Source organism: Podarcis liolepis (genome assembly GCF_965112155.1).
Source record: "Podarcis liolepis genome assembly, chromosome: 1".
Classification (NCBI taxonomy): Eukaryota; Metazoa; Chordata; class Lepidosauria; order Squamata; family Lacertidae; genus Podarcis; species Podarcis liolepis.
Window position 1 is genome coordinate 91,886,784 of NC_139554.1, and position 21,126 is coordinate 91,907,909.

At 41.0% G+C, this 21,126-nt stretch overlaps 1 protein-coding gene across 4 annotated transcripts in view; it reads right to left on the reverse strand.

Moving 5' to 3' along the window:
• Nucleotides 1-969: 969 nt before the first annotated feature.
• Nucleotides 970-21,126, reverse strand: part of ADCY5 (adenylate cyclase 5) — a 191,735-nt gene continuing 171,578 nt past the window's right edge. For 3 of the 4 annotated variants that reach the window (XM_083488662.1, XM_083488661.1, XM_083488659.1), the window contains 10 exons: nt 20,680-20,767; nt 15,862-15,978; nt 15,149-15,313; nt 13,900-14,075; nt 10,078-10,110; nt 9,037-9,169; nt 7,820-8,083; nt 6,592-6,796; nt 4,900-5,024; nt 970-3,934 (listed from right to left, as the gene is read on the reverse strand). In XM_083488662.1, the coding sequence (XP_083344788.1) occupies nt 3,803-3,934; nt 4,900-5,024; nt 6,592-6,796; nt 7,820-8,083; nt 9,037-9,169; nt 10,078-10,110; nt 13,900-14,075; nt 15,149-15,313; nt 15,862-15,978; nt 20,680-20,767 (1,438 nt within the window). In that variant the 3' untranslated portion in view covers nt 970-3,802. The remainder of the gene's footprint in view (nt 3,935-4,899; nt 5,025-6,591; nt 6,797-7,819; nt 8,084-9,036; nt 9,170-10,077; nt 10,111-13,899; nt 14,076-15,148; nt 15,314-15,861; nt 15,979-20,679; nt 20,768-21,126) is intronic. The other variant, XM_083488660.1, reaches the window with a different exon arrangement.

The window sequence follows — 21,126 nt, forward strand, 5'->3', positions numbered from 1 at the left end:
CCCACTCACCTTAACAGAGACTAGCACAAGGAAAAGCAGCATGCAGGGACCCCACTGATTACTTAAATATGAGTTCAGGATGAGTTTCTCCCTTATTGTTGAGCCAGCAACCTTCCCTCCCAATATCTAGAGACTACTTCAGAGATATTGGGCACCTGTGTTATTATCTTAAAACAGAAGAAAATATGTTACAGTGATCGGAAAATATAACCAGTTGATTTCAGAATATTTTATCCTAACAATATACAGCCAAGCACCATAATTTCAAACAGAAGAGACTTACCATTCCAGTGAAGGAGATCCATATGTGGGTGAAGGCTCCTTTACATGCACAGGTAACATAGATTGAATCGGGCACTTCTACGTAAATCCAATTCTGCTCCATGTTGCTCATCTGTACTGAATTACCCAGACCTGTATTTAAATGCAGATGGCTATGCTCTTGTGCACGCGCGTGCGCGCACACGCACACATGCACACACACACACACACACACAGCTACTAGCTCAATTAGTTGAGTAGGACTAGACCGCAGCCTACTGCTTCCAGCTGCCAAAGTTCTGCCTAAAATACAGTTTTGTTGAATCTGACATACAAATGAAATATCCAAATCAGCTCCTTCATTTAGAACCCAGGGGCTGAGATTGATAACCACCTTCGCTGTATTCATCTGAATATTTTACCATTTTTCATCCAGTCGCAGAGAAGTGAAGAGAAACCATTGTACAAAGTCCATTCTCTTCCTTCTGTGATGCAGCAGGCACAAAATATCATCCAGAAATTCATACGTGAGCAGGACTTTTGTTGGGACAAGTTACACAAGTCTGGAGCTGCCCTTACTGAACTGATGAATCATACCGTTGTGATGCACAAAATTCTATTGTCACTCCCGCCACAAAACATTAAATTACATTCCTACTTTTGTAGCTTTTAAAAAACAAACCAGACTCTAATGAATAAATAGAAACATTCACAAGTGAAACAGTGTTTTAATATAATTGTTAAATTACTTAAACAGATTGCAATTTCCATGGGAAATCATAACTGTATCACCTTTTGCAAGAGCCAGAAAAAAGACTGCATACCCCTTGAAATGATCCTGACACAGTCATCAATCACAGTCAGAGATACAGGTAACTGAAAACTGAATTGACAACACAATTGCGCAAGGTGGTCTGCTCAAATGTTAAGAATGCACATTTCAAAGCAGCAGGCAAACCTAAAACAAAATGATCCTATATTGTGCTATTAATTAAAATTTGGAAGTGGTAAATGACGGTAAGAATGAAGGGTGGAAGGTGATGAAGAACAAGCTGCAGTACTGTGTAAATAAAGACCTTTGCAAATCAAATGGCATTTCTTGAAAAGGTTCAAAAATATAGTACGAGGACAGACTTGGCAGTTTTCTAGGAATCCGGCAACTATACTATCCAAGGGTGTGCCCTAGTAGAAAGGGAGTAGATGAAAGGAAAGTGGGATGCTACTGACACTCTAGTCTGAAACAGTTTAATAGCAATATTACACATATCACCAAGACCATGGATTTTACCTTATTTTTTGGTCAAAGGTGACACTAACCCCACCCCCTCTCCAATGTCATAATTGCCAGTGCTGGGTAATCATTAGGTAATGGAAATTCTGCCCTGAGAAGAGTGGAAAAAGTATGTGTCAAAATGTTTGAGTCATTTTTGAAATTGCCAAATTCAATATCAAAAGTTTCCCCCCACTGAAATATAAAAATATAGGTTTTTATGCTTTTATACTTTTTAATAAAATATGAAGGGGACCTTGATTTTAAAAGTTGAAAATGTATTTAACTCACTTATACATTTATTAACAGTCACCCTCTTTTTTAAAAAATAAGTAATGTTCAGCAGGATAGGCCACATCAATATCTTTAGAGAATCAATCAATACATATGTTTTATTATGGGGGAAAAAACTTGCCAAAGTCTTCAAACTGAAATTCATAATATATGAAATGGAATTCAGCTCCCACAATATCAATCCTGAAGAGTAAATTTCTAGGTAATATTCAGCGGCACTTACTTGTACAGACAGTTGTTACATAAACTGTAAACATTCTTTCAAAAAGAAATTCTTGATTTGATTGTGGTTCCTCTTATGCTACTGTCCAGAGGCACACTCGAAGTGGCTTCAGGCCTAATACCCTTGGTCAAATAACTTTCAGAATTTTGAATACACAATTTACCTATTGCATTCAGCTCCCTCTGACGTTAGGAATGAGCACAGCTGTTCTCATTCTTCCTATTTCATCTCTGTCTAACTGTAGGTTTTCCTCACTTTATTTCCTCTTTTAAAAATCAAACTTGAGCTTTATTATTATTACTTCAGCTTGTTTGCTGGACTGTACAATATTTTATTTGAAAACTGCCAAGTCTGCAACTCAGAGATAATGAAAAGAATATCACACAATTCTATAGCTTATGTACACCTCCCAATGTACCTGGCGTCCGATCCAAAGAACTGTGAGCTCAGCAGAAGACTTCACACCCATTGCTGGACTCATGGAGACAAACAGAGCTGCAGGGCAGAAACATCCCATAGCCCTGATCAACCTTCCAACAGGGAAACAGAAGTGCTTGAACTCAGCCTGGGTGCCCGTTCCCTTCTTCCTAACAGTGACTATCAGCTTCTGTGTCAAGGGCTGACTGCCTGATAAGGGATTCAGGATTGTGTCAAGGTGCCCCTGCTCTTGTCCTGCCTAACAGTTGACAGATGCTTTGCTGGGTGCTCAGTTCTGGATATGCGTCTCCTTCAAACAGCTGTTCTGTGAACTTCACTACAACAGAGCTACACATAGATCGCTGTTGCTCCATTGGGGCAACTGTTTAATACACAGAACGTTCAAAATAGATCTCATAATCTTCCATATTAAAAAATACAAAAAACTGCACCTCAAAACCAACAACCCTACACATTTCAGAGAAATCTCCCTGTGTTTCTCCATGTGTTTCACATTGGCAGCTAGTCTTTCATGTGTAAACCAAAATATGCTGAACAGAAGTGAGAAGGCCTCCTCATTTAATAAATATGCTTGAAGCATCATTTCCCCCTCACCTTAAGAACTATTTCTCTCCTTTCACTTTCAGTATATCAGTTCTGGTAAAAAGAAGGAACCTCCTATCTGTGTAAGGGTAGGGATGGCAAGAGTACATAACAAGGCATCTTTTCCATTAAAAAACCATTACTGGTGATGTCATTAAAAAAGGCCCTTTTTGTAGAGCAATCGTTGGTGGTGTTTTTAATTTCAAAAGTCCACTCAAACAGCTAATAAGAGAACAGTGGCACACGTCAAGGAGTTAACAGCATAGACCAGAAATACTATGGGACTGCACAGCTTTTCCAGAGTAATGCTGTTCCTTTTTGTCCTTTTGTTGCAATGAATCAAACTTTCCTTCAACCAAGTAAAAAACATTGTGTTGCTTCAAATAAATACTTAAATATCTTAAGTCCTGTGTAGCAGCCTCACTGAAGATCTCAAATCCACGTCTTCATTTCGAATTCCATTCAGCAAAAAATCTTTGGTCAATTCATTTACACTCAACCTAGAAAAAATCCACAGCAGTGCTAGGTAACTTCCGAATGGCGTGCCACATAGCCCAAACTGTGTCCCCCCTCCCCCACTTCTTGCACACACTCCTGCTAGGAAGGCATCATATGAAATACTCAACTGTGCCTTGGTATTAGATTCGCTGCTAAGCAGCAGCAGATTATTTTTTGCCAACTCGTTGTATTTAAATCAAACTGAGCCATTCTTGAGTCATTCTTGCCCACTGCTGTTAACTTGCCAGTGGGGGGCCTTCGTTTAGGAAGTAGGTGGTCATTTCTCCTTTACCTTTGACCTTAACAACCCCTCGGCATTCTAGTTGATAGTTGTTGACTGTTAAAACTTGGTACATGTCTGTGGTCACCTGTGGGGTTTTAAAAAGAATGGATCAGAAAAGAGTTGAATAAATTGCAATTGACACAATTCAACACAAGTCTGGTATTCTCAAGCAGCGCTGATGGAAGAAGCGCTGTCATTTCACTAAAAAGTACTATGATTGCACCCATACGAAAAAGGGCTAATGACATTAAAAGTGAATTTCAGATCATTTCAGAGAAAGACTCATAGTGTTCACACGTCCCCTTGGGCTCCTAAAAGGACAATGTCAAGTCAGAGACATGTGAGTAAGGAGAAGGAATAGGTGAATCTATCAATTTTGGTTTCTCTCAGTATCTTGTTTTTCAGCTTTGACAATGCCAATCACCTGTTGTAGAGGACAAGAGACTGGATCAAGTTTCCCATTCTCTTCCCACCCTGTAAGCATGACCCATGTTAGCTTGAAATTGGGCCATCTCTCAGTGTGGACTATAACTGCGTGAACAACGTACTAGGTGGCTAAGTGTTCAAAGCACAGTATCACATAGGTATGTATCTCTGGATCAGAGCAAGGTGAATTATCCCATCTTCTGGTTATTGCTCAGCAAGAACAACATGAAAATACTCGGGGGGGGGGGTTTACAAAAGAAGAAACAGATGCAGAGGTTCTCAAGGAGCTCTGTTCTGGACTCCATATTACATGATAACATAGATTCCTTCATATTTCACCCCCTACCCCCAACACAGAGATGAATCACTAAGCTGGATAAAGCATGAAATATGTAAAGTAAGAAAGGAGGACAAGTTACATGGATCTGAAGTGACTTCATGTGTCAGCTGCCACATTTTTTATGCTTGGTTAAAAGTTTTTGCTTGGGGTGGTAAATATCTAACTCCAAGTAGAATACATAAAATGTATATATAGATTACTTCTCACTTCTACTAGTGGCTTGTGTAAATATTCATAAGAGAAAAAAAGTTTTAGGGAGGAGGAGAGGTGCCAAGAAGACTCACCTGAATCCTGTCGGGCACTCCTGTACTGTCCATTCGGCTGGCTACATTCACAGTATTCCCCCAAATATCATACTGGGGCTTACGTGCGCCTATGACCCCAGCTACTACTGGGCCAATATTGAGCCCTAGTAAAGAAATAGTATGGAATTAGACATGAGTGTATAAAGTACATCTTATAAGTTATCACTACCAGATCACATATGCAGGAGGACTGCAACTATCTGATTCCTCCCCAGGCATAAACTGACCACAGCTAATTTTTGAATGGCCAACCTTTTGAGGGCTATATGACAAAACGTGCCATGATTCTATGATCAGGTATTATTATAAATGAACAAAGGTTTAAAGCAGACTCCACATGGTGGCTGTAATGTGTGTAGCACTCCTAAGACTTTGAAACATTACCAGCTGAGAGTGAGGTAAATTCATCCAGTGCGACCTTCCCTGGTCTTTGAAATCTGTGATATCAAAGATTTGTGATCTTTGAAATTTGTGATATCTGCATATAAATACCCTACACTGATTATTTCTCTGCCTGCTGTAGCAATTGCAATGCACCATGCTAGATGCTGAATGATTTTTATTACACACACACACACATATATATATACATAAAAATTTTATTGTATTACAATTTGAATTCCATAGAATTCATACGGCAAGTGTTCTTCACAGGCACACCTCGGACCACCTGAATGAAGCTTGGGGACCACAGTTTGGGAACCCCTGTCCTACACTATCTAACTGCTTCTCAGAAAACTCACTGGAGCTTATTTTTTACTTGATTAAAGTATACTGTATCTTGATATCCAGAATTATGAAGATGAATAACAGTGCGCCAAGAACACTCATGCTCTACACTCAAAATAAATGATCTATAAAAAATGTTATAAAATCTGCTTGTTTGGCAGACATTCTCAATTTACACATTACATTCTAAGCTTAGTTGGTCTGTGGAGAGTGGAGCATACCTGGAATAAGAAGCCTCACTCCAGACATCCTTGTGAATCAACCAACTGAACCTGAGGCATTCCCAGTGAAACAGATAAAAATGTAGCATATAAGAAGAGACTTGCTGGATCAGGCCCAAAGGCCCATGTAGTCCAGCATACTGTTCTCACAGTGGCCAGCTTCAAAAAAGGGGCCTGAATGCAAGATGGCTGGCCTTGTCGGTTTTGACTGAGTGGAAGGAAGTACAGGTGCTCAACTCAGTTCCTCCCAAACAATGGTGATGGCTCTAGGAATCCCGTAAGAATGAAGGAACCCGGAGTCAAGCACCTGTAGGCATGCGGATTGGCCTTACAGGATCAGGTTGAAAGAGCTCTTGCTCCGCCTCCACTTCAAGTGTGTGTGCATATTTCAGATTCAAATATGAAAGACAGTTTTCCAGTGTTCTACACGACAAAACAGTTCTAACAGCCATGTCCTTTCTAAAGCACTAATGTGGGCAGGAAGCTAATTTTGTTTGGCTTTAGATCTTCCCATGTTCAATTGGCTACTAATGTCCAGTTGGGAATGTTATGTAATGGGGTCAAATTTCTGCAGGAAACACGACCAACACTGCAGATCAAGAATACTCCATTAAGTGCTAATTTAATTCAGTAGAGGCAGCACCAATTAACACGTGGCATTTGCACTTTTAACCACAGAGGAAATACTCCAGAAGCATAACACCATAACAAAGGCATTTACCTATTTTCATCTGGAAGTTGTTGAACGAATGCTCATTGATGTATTTCATTTGATCCATTAACCTCATTGCAAAGTCAGCCAGGGCCTTGATGTGTGACTTGCCCACTTTGTCATAGGTGGAATCATTGAGGCCTGAAGCAGCCATATATGTGCTGCCTATAGTTTTGATCTTTTCCAGCTGTCGGAACTGGTCTTCGCTTATTATCTGCAGAGGCAACAAAGGAACGAAGTTATTGAAAAGGACACGTGTAAATCAATATAAGGTACACTGTTTGACTGACCCAGATATAAGACCCAGATATGATCATGCACACTGTAGCTTGCATAACACATGTTCTAATGTGCTTCCCATATGAAGAGAAAGTTCATGAACTGTTTTGATCCTGCACATAGACAGGATGGTGTCCTAGACCCTATTTTTGCTTCTTCAAATTGATAAGGACAGAAAAGTAAGATTTTGCACTAGGATGTCAGGTCACGGGATGCAATGCCCCTTCAGTTTGGATCTACATCACGTCCTGGCACGAGTGTATCAGTACTTGCTGTCAGGTGACTGAGTTAGGACCATTTGCACTTTTAACCATAGCTTTCTGAGTAATAAAAGCAACAGTGGCCAGTGCCACTGTAACTGGTAATCATAGAGGAGGTAGAACTTTCCTAGGAGCCTCTGCACAAGCATGAGACCATTTCAGCTGACTTGGACAAATTATTGTTTCCACTGCTGCACTTATACAGCCATGGGAGCAGAGCATGAGGTGATTAAAACGGCTGTTGACCAGGAAATGAAGTCAACAGGCCAGGATACCAAGAACTAGGAAACTAGATCTATAAGCTGAGGAAGGCTTGCAAGACAGGTAGCTTTCTGGGTCCTACCCATAGCCATGGATGAAGAGTTTATTTAGGAGTGCATTGCATTATCTGGGCTCAGCAGCACCTTTCAGTATATAGTACTTCATATAGTACTTCTAAGAAAGAAAAGTATAGTACTGTAATTCTATTGATACCTCTGGCATATGAAAGAAATCTAGCACAGAAAACAAAAGTGTCAGAGACGACTGGTGTTGTGTGCATCGGGACAATACAAAAGGGTCAGTCATAGATTCACAGCATTGTAGAGTTGGAAGGTACTCCAAAGGCCATCTGGTCCAACCCCCTGCAATGCAGGAATCAGTTAAACATGAACTAGACCACACTGAGGTTTAACTCTTAAAAAAGAAAACTTGCTCACCTCATCAAAGTCAGCAATGATTTCATTGAGAAGCCTCAAGCATTCCACTCCTTCATTGTTGGCCTCTAACTCTACATAGAATTCTGAGAAGTTGCTGATGGAAGCAAACATGACAGCCACACACTCGCATGACTGGTAATACAGCTCATCATTCCTACGTTCCTGTGCAAGGAAGTGGGCTGCCACATCCTTTGGCAAGATGTTATGGAGAAGGCGTCTGTTGTAGGCCTGCAATTCCTCCATTTCCTCCTTTTCTTCAGTAGCCTGAAAAGGGAGAGAGGAGGAGAGAGAAAAAGATGCAGCCTGCAACTCAGGTTCATTTATGTGGCAAATGGACTGGAAGCATATACAGTGGACACACAACTTATGCGTGTTTAGCTTGAGTGGTTGCAGCTCTATGGACATGACTGGAAAAAGGGGCGAGGGGAGATACCATAAGGGGGTGGGAGAGCAGGGGGGAAATGTCAGCAATCGCACCCGCCATTGCATTAACCATGGTGCAAGGTGTAGTGGCCTTGAGAGTGTGTGTGCAGCTTTTGGAGACAGAGCAGAGGTGGCTGGATAGACTTTAATGGTTTTTAAAGGGTTGTTTTGACTATGCGATTTTGGCTTTGTGTGCTATCCCTGGAAAATAACTCTTGCATAAGTTGCGCATCTATTGTATAAGGCCGTGGTTCCCAACATGGGGCACATGCCCCACAGGGGGGCAATTTGATTTTTAAGAGGGGGGCAATTCGAGAATGAGTTAGTAACAGTTAATGGCCTTTTAGGCTTCCTCCTCATGAATAGGAGTTCACTTTTTGAACAATAATAATTATACGTCATGGGGGAGGGCATCAGGATTTTAGAGTTGCTTAGGTGGAGCATGGCCAAAAAAAGGTTGGGAACTACTGGTAAAGGTCTAAGATGCAACCCATCAATACATGCTAGCAACAGAATATGATTTTGCACACACTAAGGGTGGCTTCGTCCAAACTATATGCATGGGATGGATACACACATGCACGGACAGTATTCTTTACAATACAATATAAAGCAAAACTAAGAGCACAATCTTTGTGATCCTCAGCTAAAATTGATACCGTAGGAGTTTCCTTTGTGCTAGCACTTCTACCTTGATAATTTATGAGCACGGTAAGATAATGCATTAACAGTGTGAATAGCAACTGTTTGCTGATTATAAATGGCATTTTAAAATTACACTCAAAAACACACACCTGAAGCTTCCAGAGGAAATCAAGTCTTGCTGTGGATTCCACTTGCTGCGCATGAAGATACACCGCCAAGACAAAAACAGTGATAACTACGGGAGTCACAATCTTCAAGGCCACCCTGGACACACTTGGAGGACTACGGCGGAAAAGAAAATATATAAATCTCTGGATGTTCTAGGATGCCAGTTGCTAAACTGGAGGAGTACGTATAATTCAAAGCAAGCAATTTCTTGACTTCTTTGTGTAGCAACAGGCTGAGCAAGGGGTGGGCTCTAGCTGCTGACCAATAAAATCCACTGACTATTTTATTCTGTTCAACTCTGAATCATTTAGTTTTTGCTTTTGATGCAGCGTGAACAGCAAAGTCCAGGTGGCCATCTTTTACTTTGCACGAGGCTGCCCCATCAATCTTCATTTTTTGTGTGCTTCAATGGCTCTAGAAGTGAGGCACACTGTATCAAAACTGCCTCTTAGGCAAGGAAGGGAGTCAAAGGGCCACAGCAGAGTCAATGCATTCCATTACTAAATCATAGGGGATTTGTGAGAGACCACTAGATTCTATTCTTTTCTCCCACTCTCCCTGCCTTTATGAGGTCAAATTCTTCCTACCCTTGAATACAACGAAGGCTAGGTAGCAGTGCTACTAACCAGTGGCATAGCGTGGGGGGTGCGGGGGGGGGGCCCGGCCGCACCATCGGGGGGCACGCTCGCACTTGCAGCCCTCTGCCCCACCTGTTAGGGGGCACAAATTACTTGCCTTGCCCTGGGTGCTGACAACCCACGCTACGCCACTGCTACTAACTGTGGTTGATGGTAATTTGCATTTCAAGTTTGTTTCAAATTCAAACTCTGGCAAGCATTCAAAATGGTTAACAGTGCTTCAGACAGCAAGGGAGGGGACTTGTGTTTGAGAAGAGAGGGGTGTGCCCATCCCATATCCCTTAAGCACCATTAAAGGATGAGCCACAGTATGTCTGCAACAACCCAATGGCTGAAGCCATTTTTTAAAGCAACCTCAGGCTACCTGCCCCCTCAGTAACTCACCATGCTCCATTCTCGGTCCCATTGGAAAATACTCTGAAATAGCAAGAGATAGGTTTTAGACAATGTACATAGACTGCTATGCTATATTTATAAATCACTGACTCCATTGCTTTCTTCCCAATTCCACATTTAGTGCCCTCCTATACCGCTAGGAGTATAAGCAATGAGCCAGGAACACCCAGGTTCAGAGCTCAGATTGCCTTATCAAGCAATCATCTTCTAAAGAATACTGAGATAATATATGTGAAGAAGTCTGAACACTAAAGAGATATAAATTTTTTCCTCCTCCTCATTACTATTATGATTATGCTGTTTCCCTTATTTGTTGCACAAGCTGCCTTTTTAATTTTTCAGTATTCTTCCCAGCTGGCAAGGAACTGCTGACTTTGGATTAAAATCAAGGTGTACATTTCACTGCTCCAATGCTATCCAAACAAAAGTGCCTCTCTAATACTTCAGCAGTTCAAAGGTCCATGTCTCTTCTGGATCACTTGCCTGATGTTAATCAAATGAACATGTGTGCAAAGTACTCCATTTAAATTACAGGGAAGTTGTTTTATATGTCTCTGTGTTCATTGTTCTGAAATGCATGATGGATTGCAGCAACAGGAGGGATCCCTAATGCCCCTTGTGACACTAGAACCAAAGCCTCAAAGCATTCACTTTATTGCAGGTCCTGCTGCAATTTCAATGGAACATGTTTCCAAACATGATTACGATCACCATTCTTTTTAAAAAAGTTCTTACACCTACACAGAGTTCCACGGAATCCAGGATGCCACATATTTTAAAATAAAGACATTTAGGATTGAGTGTAATAATCAACTGCTCCACAAAATCAGTGCTACTATTTTTCACTTTGAACACTATGTGGAGCCATAACCACTTCCTAAAATTTTCTTCTACTTGCCTTTCGCTACAGTGAAAGAGGATGGCTTTTTGACTTTGAGCTTGATTATCGTTGAAGTGAGGAGTCAAGGAAAGTTGGCACATTAGATAGGATGTTATAAAACAAAGCTACCAGGAATTAATTCCTAAGAATTAATTCCCTAACTTGAATTAGGAGATTCAAGCGCAGGGAATTCTGCACTTAGGGAATTCTGCATTAGGGAATTCTGCATTGGGGCTGCAGAAAAGAGGAGATAAAACGTGACAAGTTGGAATCTGCCCACATAAAGCTGGATTCTACCCTTTGTTTGCAAATTTACTGTCTCATTCTAGATGGTACTGGAGAAGCAGGGAGTGCCTTGAAATCTAGTTCCTTCATATTTATTCACTTCTTGTATTATTATTGTATTTTGTCAGAAATTTTTATCCAAGTCGTATCACCAGATCACTCCAGCAGAACCAGATACTTTATAATCCAATTAACATAGCTCCTGTTCCAGTTCTTCTGCCCTTTCGTTTTAAATTTTTTATTTTGTTCAGTTTATGAGTCACCTAACAAAGTATTCTCTAGAAAAGAAACAAAGTAAAAACAGACCATAAAATCCAACAGTGACAATTTAAAAACTGCTTTTCCACGTTAACTCTGCTATATCTATCTTACTTACTGACTCACTGAGTCAGTAGAACTTGCTTAAAAGCAGCTGTAGTCTTCCAGCTGAAATTCAGACCCCACATGGCTCCTGCAGGAAGGCCTGGCACCAGCAGTTAGCCTTGCTGGGCATTGGTTGATGGCCCCAGGGCTTAGAAAGGCCCATCATGGGTCTTAACATGAGATCCAGGCGGATATATGCAGACACTTCTTGGGGACCAACTTGGCTCCCATCCATGGTAACTGCATAGCCTGCTGCCTCTCTGAGAAAGGTGACCTGGAAAATGCCAGTGCTGTTGCTGCAGTTTGCTAAAAAAGGCCTTTCAAATCTAGATTTAAAAAAAATATATCTTTTTTTTAAAAAAAAGCTTTCCTAGATGCCATGGCAAACCGCAGCAGCAGCAGCAGCAGCACAATCAGCTTACCCAGAATTCCCGGCTCTCAAGGACTCTTCTTCATCCCAAGGTGGCAAGAAGCTACTACTGAATTAGCCACTACAGTCAGACCTTGGAAGTCGTTCGGAAACCAACGCACCAACCCAATCCTGCCGCCAATTTGAAGCCCCGTCGGATGTTCGGCTTCCAAAAATAATTCACAAACCAGAACACTCACTTTCAGGTTTGTGGTGTTCGGGAGCCGAAACGTTCAAGAACCAAGCTGTTCGAAAACCAATTTTGTGTGTGTTTTTAAGGAAGAGGAGGAAAGGGACTGGAGGCATAGCTGCTGCCACAAAGAGAAGGATGAGAGCTCCAGGAGCTCCAGTGTGACAGGAACAGCGGGCATCAGCTGGACTATGCTGAGGGCCCCCTAAAGTTTGACACCAGGCCTGCTTGCATGGTTACAATTCTTTTTGGCTGGAAAGAGCACTCTAAGTTTTACCACCAGCCTTTTCTTGGCTTATGTTTTCAGTAAATTTGTATAGGGGTGTGAGAAAAGAGGCATCTGTGCATCTTGCTAATTAGTGTGCATGTCATATACAGAATAATTAGATGGATCAGACAGATGCCCAGTTAAATTAATATAGGACAATATTCCCTGCATCTGGAAGAGATCTGCACCTAGAATGTGGCGGCTGCATATGTACTAAATACTTCCCACGAGCCGTAAGTGGTTCACCACACAGTAAGACTAACAATAAATGGAGCTTTCAGAGCAAGCAAAGCTAATTTAATGAGTGGTAAGACTGCAGCTCCTAAATTTATTTCTGGGAAAAAGCTGCTTATTTACTCTGCCTTTTTACTGACATCTTGATTGTGAGGTGATGCAAATAATTGCTTTTAAGTGCTCTAATTCAGTCTGCTCCTGGCTTATCAAAATTCCATGCAGTATAAAATGCCTAAAGGATGTTTTGTTTTGAGATTATCCCTTCAAATGACTGCCCCTATCAATTTTATTTTTTATATGAAGGGCAGAAATCACACCTGAGTGGATTAATCAGAATTAAGCAATCCAAAATGGAGAAGGGCAGGGCTGTGGTTCAACCAGAATGGCCTTTTTTTCTTTCTTTCTTGTGTTGTTTTATTAACTTAAGAAAAGATCTCATCAAATTGGTTGTTTGGTATGTTTTAAGGGAATTAAGGAAATCATAAGGCATACAAATAATGCCAATAAAAGTAGTGTTGCTTATTAGAGAACAAGCCAAACTCCTACAATGAAAAATGTTTAATGAGTAAATATGTTTAAAAGGGAAGATATGTGTTAACATTCAACACAACTAAGGCACTAGCCTCCTACTTGATGCAAAATATACATGTTTGGTCCTTATCTGAGAGCACAACAGTCATGCAGATTATGACATTCAAATTCTAGATACCAGCAAAACAGAACCAAGAGCAAGAACTAATAGAGGGTTCTTAAATAACTTCCAGTGTTAACTCACTTGTTGATGCTGCACACTCTTTCTGTTTACATAAAATTGTTTTCATGGATTCATTGACTTGGTTTTCCCAAGCAGCAAATGATGCTGTGAACCTGTTTCTGGACTATTCCACTCTAGACCCTGGGTAGGGGCCTCACATGACTGAATGCCCCTCCCATAAAACAATAAAACCGTACACATAAAAAACTGGCTAGGCAAAAACCCTTGACTTCTTAAACTCCTATGTGCAAGTTTTACTTTTTTAAACTGAAGTGTGTCCAGTCATGTGAGAACTTACTGGTACTCTGAAATGGTATAGTCCAGAAACAGTCTACTTCCTCACCTGCTTTACTAAAACTTCAACTTGGTGACCTTTCTCTCGGTTTATATATTAAAAAAAACTTACAAAGGTTTAAGGGTAACTTACATGGCATTGGCTGTGACCAGAAGATCTGCATTATCGAAGAGGGTAAGCCCTGGCACTTCCACAATAAGGACATATGTAAATTCAATAATCAACATCAAAATGAGTTTCCCAATGCAACTGATCTGAAGGAACACAGAGCAGGCCAGGAGGCTCAGTAAGACACTGTAGGTAAAATACTGCGAGAGGAGGGATTGGGAAGCGGAAGAGGAGTGGAGGGAGGAAGAGAGAACAAAAGGGGGTCAAATCAGTAAAGCACAGCAAACATCAATTAAGCAGTGCTGCAAGAATAAGGTTACACATCAACTTATTTTAATTATTCTTCTTTTGCTATGTCACATGTCAGTTAATATAAGGCTCTGAACAACTTTGGTTGAGGGTACCTTAGGTCCAGCGTGCCACTGAACATCCTTCAATGGATGCTTATACTGGGACTGGCACATTTGTCTAGCTGGGCTTCCAGCAGGCCCACACAATGCCTGACCCACCAAGCCTCAGCAGCAGTTTAGTCCTCTGGCAGTTAAAAGTCCACCTTTTATTCTGTAAGGTATGTGCATGCATGCCTATTTGAATGTACATACATCATATATGCATATGTGTTTAATGCATCTTTGTTTTCATTAACTTGTAATTTTGTGTGACAGGTGTCAGCTGCTCCAAAGTCAATTCTACGTAAGATGCATAATGAAGGTGGCATTGCGAACTCATAGAAACCACCTCAGATCAAGACTTATATTTTTCAAATGCCACTCCCTTTAAAAGTTTGTTTAGGTCAGAAGGTCAGCAGTTCGAATCCCAGCGACGGGGTGAGCTCCTGTTACTCAGTCCCAGCTCCTGCCAACCTAGCAGTTCGAAAGCACGTCAAAGTGCAAGTACCACTCTGGTGGGAAGGTAAACAGCATTTCCGTGCGCTGCTCTGGTTTGCCAGAAGCGGCTTAGTCATGCTAGCCACATGATGGAAGCTGTCTGAGGACAAACGCCGGCTCCCTCGGCCTATAGAGCAAGATGACTGCAGCAACCCCAGAGTCGTCCACGACTGCACTTAATGGTCAGGGGTCCCTTTACCCTATACCTTTAAGTAGCTGGGCTAGAAAGAATCTCTACCTGGCAAAAGATCTCTACCTGAAGACAATGGAGAGGAGCTGAAAACAGCTGAAACAGACAACAGTGGGCTAAGTGATTAACTGTCTCATTCAGCATAAAACAGGGCCACTTATAGTTTGTACGAATTAAAAAACTTAAACACACCCACCTCTGGGAAATTGCAGCTTGGCTGGGAGCTGGCACATAATCCTTGTACTGTCCCCAGGCTGTAATTGGAGGCAGAGTAGCTAATATGGCACATGTTCACCTCACGTGGGGTGATGTTATACTCTGCAGCCACACAATCACGGAGATCCACAGTGCTGCAAGTGAACTGGCAGAAAGGAAGTGATTAACAAAACAAACAAAAAAAAAAGGCAAGGAAAAAAGAAAACAGCTAACTACAATGGAATGTACTCAGGGCAGAGATGCATTAAGAGACGGTTCTCTGCACAATGGCAAAGTGGCCCAGCACAGATGGCTCTTGGGCCTGACAATATAAACCACCAGTTAAACAGCGGCGGCTGTAATGACTGCTTTAGCAGGTATGCAAAACATCATCTACCTCTTCCCACATCCCAAGTATTGTCTAACCCATCTAACTAATATACCATGAAACTGGAAGTGCTCCATTTACAGGTGAAACAATTAGCATTGCTTTGATCCTGTCTATTTTAAAGACATAATATTGGCCAACGCACTGGAGACATTAAGTTGTAACCATGACTGGTTAGAAGAATTAGGAAAATTACTGAGCCCACGCCTACTTTTATTTCATTGGTCACACATACACCAGGAGCTATGCTTTCTGTTGTACCCTACAGCTTCTGGGCACTGATAGGTCAGTGATGCTAAATAAAAGTAACAACCAGTGTAACATACCATGTTGGCAAAGGCTGAGAGGAAAACCAATACAATGGTAAAGACCCCAACTATGGTGTTGTTGGTCCTGGACTGAACAATCTTCCTTGAGAGAGTCTGGAGTGGAGCTGGAAAAAGCTGGTCAAAAAAGAGAAAGCAAGATGTTTGAAATCATGATTCTGGATAAATATCTTGCACACTAAAGAACAATACACATTAGAAAGTACAAAAGCTGACATGCCAGATCACTGAACATCTGTCTTCCTCTAGGTAATTTTCGGAGCAGAAAGGCTAAATGCATAATTGCTTGGCTAACTTGTCATACTGACTTGCTGCTCCCTGATTAAAATAATGGTTTCTAAATCAGAACCAGAAAGAATGGTGTGCAAAACAAAACAAAACATCCGATTCTGATCTCAGAATAAATGGATATATAAACATGCATTTTGAAATAACCTGTTTTGCTTCCAAGATTCTAGCTAGAATTGAGTTTTATCTTCATGTCACCTCTTACTATGTTTAGATGGACAATAGGTAGAACTGCAGCAGTGAATTGTACAGTAGTCAATAACACTGGCAAATGTCTTCAAACTTCCAAAGGCACCAGAGATTTGAACATTAAAGCCCAGCTGCATCAGATCAAAGACCTATCTAGTCCACCATTCTGAGTTCACAATGCCTATGGAAAACTCATAAGCAGGACCCAAGCTAAACAGCACTGTCCTGCTCATGATTCCCCAGCAACTGTTACTGCCTCTGATACTGGACGTAATGCATAGTAATCATGACTAGCATTCATGGATACTCTCCTCCTCCATGAATTTGTCTAATCACCTTTTGAAGCCCTCGGAGTTTGGCTTGTACTGAATCTTGTGACCCTCTGGGATCTACAAACATTTATCTACTCTACAGGAGCTGTTCAGGAATCATCAACTTTAACTAAATTAACTCTAAATGGTATTTGGCTGACCAGTGAGTTTGGGATCTTGGAGATTATCTTCCGATATTAAGTTTTAACCTGGTGAGTTCAGGGAACATATTTTCCTTCACTTGCTTCCCGCACATCTTCCTCCAATAGGTTTTTGTTTGTGGCTCACCCCACCCCAGCACTCAAATCTCCCGTGCAAGGAGATAACAAGGATACATTTCTAGAATTCAGATGTTTGAGTTCTGTAAAACTAAAAGGCTTCCCTGCTGTTAATTTCGCCTCATCAAAATGCTCCCCAATTCAATCCCTAGAGAGAAATCTGAGACACAGACAAATAGCAGCTCAAATATGCATCATTATCATTGCACCAACTAGGCTTCTAAGTGGTTTCTTTTTTAAAAGAAGACAGTGAGAAATGGCTTGTGTATTGCTTTTTTAGCAATGACTAACCACGCCAGCCTCTTCCTTTTTGCTCCCCCCCTTTTTTTATTGCACGGTTACAAGAGTTGCATTTTGCTTCCTACACAAGCACAATTATGAAGCTGTTTGATGAACAGGAGGGCTGATTAGCTGGTGCCTATTACAAAAGGAGACAGATACAACTTGTCACAATGCTGTGCCTCTTTTAAGCTGCTGCCTTCACCTGCGTCCATTACAGAACTATCTAAAATCACTGGACCAGATTTTTTCTTTGGTTGGGGTGGGGAGGGGGGAGATCATCTATCATACCAGGCACTGACATAATAAAAGATAGCAATAAACTGTAAGATGATAATAAAAATCTAGCAATGTTCTTCCAAGTGGTTAAATTAAGCTTGTAAGTAGTTCTCAATGCGACAAATGAATCACAGTCAAACATCACTCTATTCTACACAGACAAGGAGAAAGTTTAAATTATGTGCAGCATGAGGTGCAGGCTTTTCATACTACCTCTGCCTGCACAATTTTTTTTTAGAGTACTGTAAGGATTTTCAGCCTAATCAGACTCCCATCAAGCTCTGAAGCAAGGACTGGATAATTACATATTTAGAATTTTACATATTTATGTAATACAGAAATTCATCCAATCCCAAATTTGGAAAATGTCAGCATTTGAACTGCTTTCTTCTATTTGAGAACCTAACTGCTCGTTATTTGACTATCTGGAAACCATTTTTCAAAATGGTCTAGCTGAAGTAGAAAAACCCAGATTTGTTGGCAAAGAATATGTTATGCAATGTATGAAAAACCATTTGCTCATAAACATTTACCTTTCATTGCCCTGGAATGTGGAATACAAAATCTGAGGTCATAAACCACTAGTCAGGGATGGAAAAGCTCCAGCCTGTGGACCAGGTCTGACCTGCCAAGCCTCTCCATTTTGCCCATGAGGCTGTTTTTCCCAAACCAGGCACACCTGCCTCACACCTGATATCATATGTGATGTCAGTTGTGGGGCAGGTAGAGGCACAACTGGATCAGCTGCAGAAAGCAGGACAGAACTCCCCACACAAGGAGTGATGCACAAGGAGTTCAATCCCACGGGTTCAGCTACTTTGCAGGGTGCAGGGTACTTCCTGCATGCACATCAGCTGATGTGCAGGGTGTTCAATTCTCCTTGGATATTAACCTGCAAAGTTCTTACCTGGCCCTACCCACAGAAGGCCGATATTTTTAAAAATCCAGCATTGGAAACTCTAAGAAGCAAATGACAAGAATCAATGACTGATATTGTTATAGAAATGAAATAAGTAGAGTCATGATGGTAACAAGCAATGAACCTTGCAGGACAGGCCTTGCAATCTAGTTATGACCTTTGTTGAAATTTACACAGGACACCCAAATCATGCAGCAGCAGGGGGCAAACAAAAACGAATCAATATAGAAGGTATAAAATTCCTAATTGTCACACTCTAGTTTGGTTCACACATAACAATAAGCTATTGGTGTTTAACAAGCCATGAATGAACCACAAGTTGTCCCGTGACTTGTTCTGTGTAAACTTGTTTTGTTTTTCAGATGTTCTTGCCTCAGGCCTTTGTAGGTTGGTGAGCCTCTGAGATGAAGTAGCCAAACAAACTATGGTTAAGGAAGAGTGCTGGATATGCATATAATACCAAGTCATAGTTAAAGCAAGTCAAAGTTTGTGAGTAAACAACAAAAAATGGCTTCAGGTCATGGATTGTCGGCAGTAAACAAACCAAAGCTAGGTCACTGGACAGTGTTTGAATGATCAAACAAACCATGGCTTAGAATTATATGCAAACCAACTACTATGCTCAAGCAGGCTGCACTCCCCATCACTGATCACCTACGCATGTTCTTAAATTGGACAAGGGAACACTAGGATTAACATGAGACACCAACAAACTGGTTAAATCTCTTAAGAATAAGCATAGTCTAAGCACAAAACCTAGTTATTCTCTTTAAGACACCTTTAAAGAGTATGTTTTCAATTAGCAAACCAGACTGTATTTGAAATAGAAGCTAATTTCCTACAAATAGCAGCCTATCTCAGAAATGTGGAAGCTGAGTCAGAATGGGTCATCAGGAAGTTCAGTACTGACAGCAATAAAATACTTTTGGATGCTGGGCAATAGTTCAGAGCCTAAGCACTGAAATCAGCAAACCAAGGCAAAATAAAGGTTATAACTATAGCTGTATGATTTGTCACTAGGTATTTCATGAGTCACTACTAGTCACTTTTCCATTAGCTAGTTCTTTTTTTTCTTACTGGAAAGAAATTCAAACAGCATTCCAAGTACTGACAATGCTTTATAGAGTACAAAAAGGCAAGGGACTCTGTGTAATAGTGTTCTGTTCCTACTTAAGGGAGGCTGTTGCTCAGCCATGCTATTTCAGGAAATTTGGAGCAAGGTGTTATTAATATGCTGATGATCCCCAGCTCTATTTCCTCATTCCATCTGAATCAGGAGAGGCAGTTCAGGTGCTAGACCAGTGATTGGAAGTGGTGATGGGCTGGGTGTGGGACAATAAATTGAAGCAAAATCCCAATAAGACAGAAGTATTATGTGTTCCAAGTTCTCTGGTTCAAGGGGAGAGGGGAAGAGGAGAGGGCCTCTTCTCAAAAGGGTTACACTCCTCTGGAAGGAGGGGGCTCGCAACTTGGGGGTACTCTTGGTTCCAACATTGTTACTTGAAACTCAAGTGGCCTAAGTGACTAGAAGGCCTGCTTCCAGCTCTGACTGGTTCACCAGCTCTAGCCTTGGTCCTTCGTGACTCAGCCCCTGTACTTCATGCTTGGGTACCTTCAATCCTGAAACTTCAACTGGTTCAAAATGCAACAGCCAATTACTGGCTGAGGCTCCATTCAAGCCCCTATAACAACTATGCTGGTTAATAGTTTCCATTCACTTTGTTGTTTAGAGCTCTAAAATGATGTAGGAGCCAATTAGCTTATCGGCTCCTTACCTACAGACTGTCAGATGTTAAGATGAGCAGAGGAGGCCGTCCTGGCAGTTCTGACAGAAGTACACAGAATGATAACCCAAGAGAGGGCTTTCTCTGTGTCAGCCCATAAATTGTGTAATTCCCTTCCCACAGAGGTGTCTAGCATCATCATGGAACAGCTATCACTGTTTGCTGTATGTATTACTTGGTCTTACACACACACACACACACACACACACACACACACACACGATCCATCCTATTTTTCTGATTGAAAATTGTTTTTACTGGATTTAATATTGTATTTTTATATTGTTGTAATCTGGGACCTTATCGTGAAGGTCAGTTAAGAGATCCAAAATCCACAGCAGGGCAATGTCTTTATGAAGACTAATCAAATTGCCACACAATAGTGAGCAAATCATCACCCACTTGCCAGAGAATAAATCCCATTGAACTAAATGGGGTTTACTTCTGAGTAGACACACATAGGATTATACCATCAAATTATTACCACTCACCTTTACGCAGGAGTAGATGACTGAAACAAATATTACTGTGGTGAGGATCACAAAACAGGTCAGGTAGAATGCCAGCATAAACACAGAGCTGAAACCAGAAAACACAGCCATGTGAGATGAGTGTAACAAATGAAAGTAGGCATAGTAGAGTCATTGGAAGAGAGGATAGAAAACCACAATATCACTGTTCTCTTTATGTTAGCTTAGAAATATAGGAGGAAACACCACCCTCCTGAAATAACAGCTCCAACAGTGAAAAAAGAAAAGGTTTATGATTAAGAGTAGGTCAATCCACAAGTTGGTAGTGAACAACAAAACTGGATGGCAGCTTAGTAAATTTGAGAAAGAAATATTTGCAACCCACTGTAATCATTTCACACTGTTCTTAATCAGTATGTTACATTATATTCCAAAATCCAGATACAATTTTCATTCTCATTGGTTCTA